The sequence below is a fragment of the Diabrotica undecimpunctata genome, chromosome 9 (genome assembly GCF_040954645.1).
Source record: "Diabrotica undecimpunctata isolate CICGRU chromosome 9, icDiaUnde3, whole genome shotgun sequence".
Lineage (NCBI taxonomy): Eukaryota > Metazoa > Arthropoda > Insecta > Coleoptera > Chrysomelidae > Diabrotica > Diabrotica undecimpunctata.
Window position 1 is genome coordinate 125958681 of NC_092811.1, and position 10202 is coordinate 125968882.

General features: G+C 32.9%; 1 protein-coding gene across 1 annotated transcript in view; it reads right to left on the minus strand.

Moving 5' to 3' along the window:
• ome (dipeptidyl peptidase 4 omega) overlaps nucleotides 1-9983 on the minus strand; it is a 58983-nt gene extending 49000 nt beyond the window's left edge. The window contains exon 1 of the mRNA XM_072545200.1: nucleotides 9739-9983. Within this exon, the coding sequence (XP_072401301.1) occupies nucleotides 9739-9807 (69 nt within the window). The 5' untranslated portion in view covers nucleotides 9808-9983. The remainder of the gene's footprint in view (nucleotides 1-9738) is intronic.
• Between the last annotated feature and the right edge of the window lie 219 nt (nucleotides 9984-10202).

Below are 10202 nucleotides of genomic sequence, written 5' to 3' on the forward strand. Positions count from 1 at the left end.
TCGTGCAAACTATTGCAAGAAAAGTACTATAATGACTATAATATTATGATTGATCCTTTTAACAATATAGTGTTTAAACCAGCCCGAGATGCCCGCGATGCAATCAGGAAGAAACTACAAGCAGATCCATGTAAACGTAAGGCCAGTTCAGTTTCGTTAAATTGGTCTGAAATTAACAAAATAATATTGCTTTGGGATGAAGATACCCCTGAAGGTCTTATGCGTAAATTTTACCATATTGCTGCTGTAGAATTAGCGTGGCGAGGAGGAAAGGCAGTTGCTTGCCTGGTGGATTTTTTTCAAATCGAGAAAAATGACGATGACACTCCAACAAATCGCATTGAATACAATCAGGTATTCAGTAAAACGTGCCAAGGTGGTTCTAAAATCTGTGCAAGCAGTAAATGGTTGGTTATCAATAGTGAGAGACAAAGATGCCCTGTACGTCTTTTTCATAAACTGATATCAAAACGAGGCGACAATATTACCTCACCACGACTGTTCTTAAAACCAAATCGACACTGGAAAAATGAAACTGACAAATGGTACGATAATGTACCTGTTGGAAGAAATACAATGAATGGATGGACTAAATCTTCTGCTGAAGCAATTGGCTTGAATGTAAAGGAGAAAAAGATAACAAATCACTCGAATAGATCAACTGCTGTTAGCTAATTAGCAAAAAGTGGTATAGAAGAACAACAATTGCTAAAAATTACTGGTCATGGCAATCAGAATTCTATAAAACCATACTTGAATCTCGATCAAGAACACCACAAGATTATAAATATTATGCGTGGTAATAGATCTTCTATAGTAGAGAACAGCAACGAATCTAATGTTAACTTAAATTTTAATAATTGTACTTTCACTAACTGTACTTTTAATAAATAAATATTTCGTTATGTTGAGCTATGATTTTTTTTTTCGAAAAATTATCCGCCGAATATCCCTCGGACATTGATGAATGCATCATAATTTGATGACAAATTTCTCAAGCTCGTTGCTTCGTAACAGCACTCAGCCTTCGGCTTCGTGCTGTTACCAAGGAACGAACTTTCGATTGTCATGAAATTATCTCGTCTGTTATCAATGTCTTAGGGATATTACTACTGATAATTTTTCGACTGTTCTAACAACCATTCAAATTTCGTCATTTTGTGTCATGTGGAACAATTTGACCCAATCATGTCAACATTAGACTGATAATTGCATTCAGTGCAATTTTCAATCCCTATGACAACATGATCGAGTTTGACAACTTTATCCAAATAAATTTCAAAATGTCACGTTTCGGCAATGAGAATGTTCAAAGTATAAATGCGCTAATCAAAGAAAAAATTCCCAGAATCACAAGAGAATATTACAATACAATTTTATGTTGAGTTATGATTTTTTTTTTTCGAAAAATTATCCGCCGAATATCCCTCGGACATTAATGAATGCCTCATAATTTCATGACAAATTTCTCAAGCTCGTTGCTTGGTAACAGCACTCAGCCAAGGAACGAGCTTTCGATTGTCATGAAATTATCTCGTCTGTTATCAATGTCCTAGGGATATTACTACTGACAATATACCTCCTTGCCTTATCCCACGTTTTATTTTTATTGGTCGCATTTTATCGTGTACCTTAACAGTCATAGTGGTGTTTTTCACTAGATCAAACGCTTTTTCGTAGTGGATAAAACAAAGAAACACGTCTTTTAGTTGATCTCAGCATTTTTGTAGTAATATTTGGAAGCCAAATAATGTCTTACTCGTACCAAGCCCCATACGAAATCCAAATTGATTGTCGCTCAGATTTCTTTCGCATTCTCTGTTTATACGTTGATGTACAATTTTGAGTAAAATTTTCGGGAAATGGCTCATCAGGCTAATTAATCTGAACTGTAATGAGGGTGATACCTTATAAATTTATTGCTACTAAGAATAAAGCGTCTTGCTGGGCGTCCATATTACAATAGCTACGCGTTTTAAGGTCCGTAAGTTTAATTCCTTATACTGATATTTGCATTTGCCTCTATCATACTTTATTATTTGCATTGGTTTTGGTGAGCAGTAATATTTTAGATTATTTGAATTACTTTTGTGTAAGTTAAAATTTCGTTTATGTTTATGTATTGTTTGGTTTAGAAGGAAATGTCACCTTTTGCAATGACACGTTAGTTCAAACATTCAATGCAAATATCTTATGCACAGTAATTTGGTCTCGAATTGTTTTAAATGACCTTTCAACTGTATTCAAGTATCACGACAATTCAAAAATATAACGAATGTTTTAAAAATCGAATAACAAGTTGATAAAAAAGTGCCAACATTAAAAATATTGTATATAAAGAGTGAATAACTACAAATATCTGGGAGCCTGGATAAATGAAAACAGTGACCAAGGTAGAGAAATAAGGACACGCATTAAAATTGCAAGACAAGCATTTATTATTATTAAAAAAAAACAATGTTTGTTAATCGAGACCTTCTTCTGGAGCTGAGGATAAGAGCCTTAAGATGCTGCGTGTTCTCGACTTTGTTGTATGGAATGAAAAGTTGGACACTAAAAGCGGATAATATAAATAAGTTAAAATCATTTGAAATGTGGTGCTATAGAAGAATTTTGAAAATACCATGGACCCAACGAGTTACAAATGCAAAAGAAAGGCAGTTAAGAAGGCTACAAAAGGATTGCGAAGTCATAAAGCACATCAAAACAAGAAAACTGGAATATTTAGGCCATATTACCATAGGTGCGAAATATGAGATATTAAGGCAAATAATGCAAAGTAAAATCAAGAGTAAAAGATCCATAGGAAGACGAACAATTTCCTGCTAAGAAACCTAAGAGAGTGGTATAGTTACAGCTCACTAGATATTTTCAGAACACCCGCCAATAAGATACGGATAGTTGTGATGATAGCCAACCTCCGATAGGAGAAGGAACTATATATATATATATATATATATATATATATATATATATATATATATATATATATATATATATATATTAAATATACATTTTAATGTATACACTTTATTCTTTATACAGAGCTTTTGTAGCTTCTATAAGTTCCGTCTGTATTTCTAATTGGGCCTTTCTCAGGTCCACAAATGCCAAATGTATATCTCTATTTTTTGCTTTTTTCTATTCCAACAGTTGTTCCAGTGTGTATATGTGGTCTATGCATGATCTTCCTGCCGTGAAGCCTGCCTGATCCTCCCCGATTTTGCCTTTTATCGCTTGGTCTATCTTTTCTCGCAGTATCTTCCCATATAATCTTCCTATTGATGATATTACGCTTATTCCTTTGTAGTTTTCGCATCGTTTTCTATCTACTTTCTTAAATATAGATGTCATATATGCCGCCGTCCATTCCTTTGGGAGCTGTTCTCCATTTATGGCTTTCTGAAATATCCATTGTATCATCCGGTGTAATTTTTTTGATCCGTATTTTATAAGCTCAGGTGAGATGTCTCCAGGTCCCGGTGCTTTCTTATTTTTGATTGCTTTTACGGCCGTTCTCATTTCCCTATGTGTTATTTCTATTTCTTGTTGTGGGGATCTGCTTCGTCTTCGAAGTTGCTTTTTTTCTTGAATTATTTTTTTTGTTGGTTCTTTTATTTCATAATAGTGCTGTTTTTTTTTTGTTATATGTTCTTTTTCTCCAAGGGCTTCGAATGCTGCTTGTTTTATACTCGACTTTATATGCTTGTATATTTCTTCTATGTTGCCGTATCTAAATTCTATTAATTTTTGGTCTAGACGTTGATGGTATAATTCTCTTATTGATTGTTCTCTGAGTAGTTCTATATTGTATTGTTTTTCTCTTATAGTGTTTAACGTTTCTTCTGTATAGGGGGTCTTGTTATGTTTCCAATTAATGCCCTTTTTTGCTGTCAGTAGTTTATCGTCGTTAGTATATGTTAAACGATTTAGAAACTCTATAACATCTGTTAAAGCGTACCCGGGATCCGATATAAATTCGGACCACAATCCACTTATCGCCACAATGAAACTTAGTTTAAAGAATTAATTAATATTTAAATGGGAATAAGCCACAATTAAAGGTTAAAATACATTTATTGACGTTTCAATTTCCACTTCGGAAATCGTTCTCAAAATACAAACATTAGTAAATTAAACAAATTTTGTTTTTGTTACTTAGTGAAAAATTCTTCTAATAATTTAATTTTATCTGACTCATCTATATTGACAATTCAGACATACATTATACATTTTAAAGTAGACGACTTTAAAATGATATTGCCAATATTGTTGAGTTGCGTTCCTGGGACGACTTTACTTATAAGATAGTTCATTCGATTACATGAAATCAACTTTAACGTGAGAATATCCGTCAGAAAAAATCATAACATGTAATTCGTCTTTAAAAAGACAAATACATGCCATGATGACAGTAAAATTCTCCCGTTAGTGATTCCATAGTAAATTATGAGGGAAAAACCAGGAAAAAACCTCATAATACTATCCCGACATGGTAAGTATTTGATCTTGCATTTAGTTTACCTTCAATAAATACCAAATTCCGATTTTATATGTTTGTTATTTAAAAAATATAAATGATGTATTCTCTATATGTTACTGACTTACCAATACTGGTATTTTCCTTTTAATAACTTCCTCTTTCAATATGGGTAACCAAATCCTACTACATTCTGCCGAGGAATTCGCTTATTAATCATTAAATCCTTATACGATAGAGCCAAAATTACTTGTTCTAACGAAAATTCGTTCTTGGAGGAGAAACATTTGTTAACAACTGTTTTATTAAAAAATGATTATCCTTTATCGTTTATAAATAAGGAATTTTCAACAATCGATCGAATAGAACAAAACAACTTAGAACGAGATCCTACAGCATATACAAGGAATAATACGAGGAAAATAACAATACCATACATAAAAGGATTATCGGAAAAGCTTAAAAGGATAGGAAATAAATTCAACATTTCAACAACATTCAAAACAACAAACACGTTGAGATCTATTTTGTCCAAAACCAAACCTAACAATGAACAAGAAAGGACAAAGAATTGCATTTATAAAATACCTTGTGAATGCGATCAGTTTTATTTAGGTGAAACATCAAGGCCATTAAATGTTAGAATAAGTGAACATCAATCCTATATTAAAAATAGAGAATTTGATAGATCTCAAATATGTAAACATGCATGGGATAATGAACATAGGGTTCAATGGAATGATTCAAATATAGTCCTAAAAGAAACTGATGGTAAAAAGAGAAAAATCAAAGAAGCGGCTCTAATTATGCTAAATGAGACCAATTGCGTCGCGAATTCCTCGGCAGAATGTAGTAGGATCTGGTTACCCATATTGAAAGAGGAAGTTATTAAAAGGAAAATACCAGTATTGGTAAGTCAGTAACATATAGAGAATACATCATTTATATTTTTTAAATAACAAACATATAAAATCGGAATTTGGTATTTATTGAAGGTAAACTAAATGCAAGATCAAATACTTACCATGTCGGGATAGTATTATGAGGTTTTTTCCTGGTTTTTCCCTCATAATTTACTATGGAATCACTAACGGGAGAATTTTACTGTCTTCATGGCATGTATTTGTCTTTTTAAAGACGAATTAGATGTTATGATTTTTTCTGACGGATATTCTCACGTTAAAGTTGATTTCATGTAATCGAATGAACTATCTTATAAGTAAAGTCGTCCCAGGAACGCAACTCAACAATATTGGCAATATCATTTTAAAGTCGTCTACTTTAAAATGTATAATGTATGTCTGAATTGTCAATATAGATGAGTCAGATAAAATTAAATTATTAGAAGAATTTTTCACTAAGTAACAAAAACAAAATTTGTTTAATTTACTAATGTTTGTATTTTGAGAACGATTTCCGAAGTGGAAATTGAAACGTCAATAAATGTATTTTAACCTTTAATTGTGGGTTATTCCCATTTAAATATTAATTAATTTAAAATGCCACAAGAAAATAGCTTCAGAACAATATTAGTTTAAAGAAAGTTCAAAGACCAAAAATTATGAAGTACGATATTAACCAACTGAAAAATAAAACAGTAAAGGAAAAGGTACAAAAACGCCTAAAAGAAAAAACGTGGGCTCGTACAGAAAAACCATGGGCCCGTACAGAAACAGATAACACAGATAAAGAACTAGAAAATTTGCACAAAGTAAGTCAAGAAATAACAGAGAAATACTTAAAACCTGAAAGAACAAATAAAAAGGAATGGATGACGGAGGAGATTCTATGTATGATGGAAGACAGAAGAAACGCTAAAGATAATAAGAATTACTACAACCACATAAATAACGAAATAAAAAGGGCTATTAAAATAGCAAAAGAAAATTGGTTTAGCTCGAAGTGTACAGAGATAGAGTCATTACAACAAAAACATGATCCATTTAACCTCCATAAAAAGATTAAAGAAGCGGCAGGCTTATATAAACACAAGAACACTGGATTCCTGACAGATAATCAGGGAAACATAGTACTGGAAATAGAGCATAAAAGAGATATTTGGATTAAATACGTAGAAAAAACTTTTGAAGATATACGAAGTAACACTGGTATTACAACAAACACCAATTGCGAATCTGGACCACCATTTACAGTCGAAGAAGTAAAATATGCCATCAAAAGCACCAAAGATGGTAAAGCAGTAGGCCCTGATAATTTTCACTCAGAATTCTTAAAACTTATGGACTATGATGGCATAAAATGGTTGACAAATATATTTAACAGTATATATGATACGGGCGTGGTTCCCCAAGAGTGGTTAGTGTCAACTTTTATAAATCTTCCAAAAAAACCCAATGCGAGAAAGTCCGAAGACTATAGAATTATAAGCCTTATGAGCCATTTACTTAAAACATTTCTAAAGGTCATTCACAAAAGAATATATACAAAATGTGAGGAACAACTAACAAGAACACAATTCGGATTTCGTGATGCTCTGGGAACACGGGAGGCCCTTTTTTCTGTACAGGTGCTATTTCAGAGATGCAGGGATGTGAATTGTGACATATACGTATGCTTTATAGATTACCAGAAGGCATTTGACAGAGTAAAACATGACAAATTAATGACTCTAATGCAAGAAATTGGAATTGACAACAAAGATCTTAGAATTATCAGAAACATTTACTACAATCAAACGGCCAAAATCAAAATAGAAGACCAGTTAACTGATAAAATTGCAATAGAACGTGGAGTACGACAGGGCTGTATTTTGTCTCCATTGTTGTTCAACATTTATTCTGAATGGGTATTTAAGGAAGCTTTAGACGGTTGTGCGAAAGGAATACTAATAAACGGTGAATGATTGAATAACATTAGATATGCAGATGACACTATAGTTTTTGCCGATAATCTGAATGACTTACAGATATTAACAAATCGCATAACAGAAGTCAGCAACAGATACGGACTAGCTCTTAACATAAAGAAAACCAAATTTATGACAATTAGTAAAAAACCAATACTAAACGCTCAACTTACAATCAACCAACAGAATATCGAAAGAGTCGAGCAATATACATATCTAGGCACCAATTTAAATAGCCAATGGGACCACTCAACAGAAATTAAACAGCGAATAATAAAAGCAAAAGCAGCATTCGTTAGAATGAGAACCATTTTCAACAGTCGAGACATATCATTAAAAACAAAATGCCGTCTATTGAACTGCTACATATTCACAGTTCTGCTCTACGGAATGGAAGCATGGACACTGACTGTTGCATCTATGAATCGGCTCGAAGCTTTCGAAATGTGGTGTTATAGGCGCATCTTACGTATATCCTGGGTTGACAGAGTTACTAATGTGGAGGTCCTGCATAGAATGAGGAAAGAATGTGAAATTCTCATGACCGTCAAAACTAAAAAGTTGGAATATCTAGGACATGTAATGAGAAATCAAGAACGTTACGGCCTTCTCCAACTGATTCTCCAAGGGAAAGTAAATGGTAAGAGAGGACCGGGAAGAAGACGCATTTCCTGGCTTCAAAATTTACGAAAGTGGTATAACACGACTACCACTGAACTGTTCCGCGCTGCAATAAATAAAGTAAAGATAGCCGTGATGATCGCCAACATCCGGAACGGATATGCACTTTAAGAAGAAGAAGTTTATCGTCCGTTCCACATTCTGCTCCTCTTCTGACTCGCATGTCTTTGATCTTTATTGTGGTATCTTGTTTGATTGTTATTGTAGTCTATTATCGATTTTAGCTTTCGTGATTCTTGCGTCCATGTATATTTATGAACATTTTTATGTCTGAAGAATCCGTTGTTGATTTTTAGGTTGTTTAGTTCGCATAATTCAATCAGACGTTTTCCGTTATCGTTTTGTTCATCCTCTCCAGATCTCCCCACTACTTTATCCTTTTCTTTCCTTCCGGTTCTGCCGTGTAGGTCTCCTGGTCTTCTTAATTAGCTCTATTTGATGTTGAAGTTGTTCCGTGAAATGTTTTTTTCTTCTCTCAGGAAATCGTCTATTGGTGCATATACTCCGAGTATCACTGTTTCTTTACCGTATATGTCTATATGCATTTTAATTATTCTTTCGTTGATTGGTTCCCATGGTCTAACCCTGTTCTTCCACTTATTTTTGATTAGTATTCCCACTCCTGCCTTTGCTCTACATTCTTTATATTCCTTATACTAGGTATTATTTTTTGACTTGCTGCAAACAATATTTAAATAAATAAACTCCAACTCTACTTCATTTACTAAAAAAAAAAAAACAAAAATTTTTATACGACAGCTCTTTTCACCTTCAAAACTCATTTTGATTATTGTCGATAGGACACATTTTTTAATGTCGATTTAATACAATTTTACTTAAAAAAATTTATTTCGCGCGTATAACTGACATTTACAATCGCTGGTGGCTTTAATCCTTGTTTATGAGAGAACGGTTCATTCTATACAAAAAGTGCTAATAAATATTTTTATTCAAAATTATCTTAGCTACATATCTTAGCTTGGTAAATTGATGTGTTTTGTTTCCTTTCCCCATACGAGGAGTGGTTTTAGGGGAATGACCAGGAGTAGCAGTGGCAAACTTTTTTGCCTTTTTTAAGGTCCCAAAATGGACATTCTCAGTAAAATTCAGCTTGTTCGTATGATTTTTAGAAGTCAAATCTCTAATGACTGGACTATATGTAGAATTGTAGATAACATTATGGTTTTATAAAAGTATTTATACTGGATTTGAAAATTTATGTTAAATATATCCAAAAATATAGAATAATTTACTTTTATTCTGGAATTTTAACGGGCTTTTAAACAGAGGGGAAATATAAACGTTGTAATAAAATGGTATAAAGCCGAAGATCACTGTAATCTTTTGACACAAAAGCTATGCTACCATACATTTCCAAATCCAGTATAAATACTTTTATTAAACTAAGTTGTTATCTTTATGGATATGTATCAAATTTTGCGGTCTTGCAGTAATTGTAGAAAATTTGCTGTCGGGGATTTTGTGATGTGCGTCATACAGCACAGTGGAGATGAAATAAATAAATAATTTAGTATTTTACAAGGTAAAAATGTAAATACCCATCGAGAATTATTGATATTATCATTTTTTAATTACTTAATAAGATAAAATAGACTTTTCGGCAACTGTTTAGAGAATTTAAAGGAAATATGTTACTTCCGGAACTCAAAATATATTGATTTTTATTTGTATATTACATGCAGTTACTGACCTGGTTACTATGTTCAAAATCCATATTGTTAGAACTACCATTAACAGTAGAACTTGCTGTTTCAGTCATTGTAAGTGATAATTAAATTCTGGCACTCAACAAACACATTATACAAGGTTGGTTTAAACAGCAATGGCTTAAGAGAAAGTTGGAAAGTGAAATTTGCGTGTCCTCTCGCGTAACCCGATCACACTCTCAGTCAGTATGTCTCGTTGCCGCGATGAGAATGTGAATGAGATTGAAATTGAAATGGAAATATTACTACAGCAAGTACACGATATTTTAATTGAGTAGAAGTAGGAGAGCCAACAGCGCAGCAATGGTTTAGTATACAGGGTGTTTCATGTGGACCGTACATTAGTCCTATGTCAAAAAATATTCAAATTACAAGCCTCAAAATTTGCATTCTCTCATAACTATAGCTGATCTACTCGTCTAAAATATTTACAATTTACTATCACTTA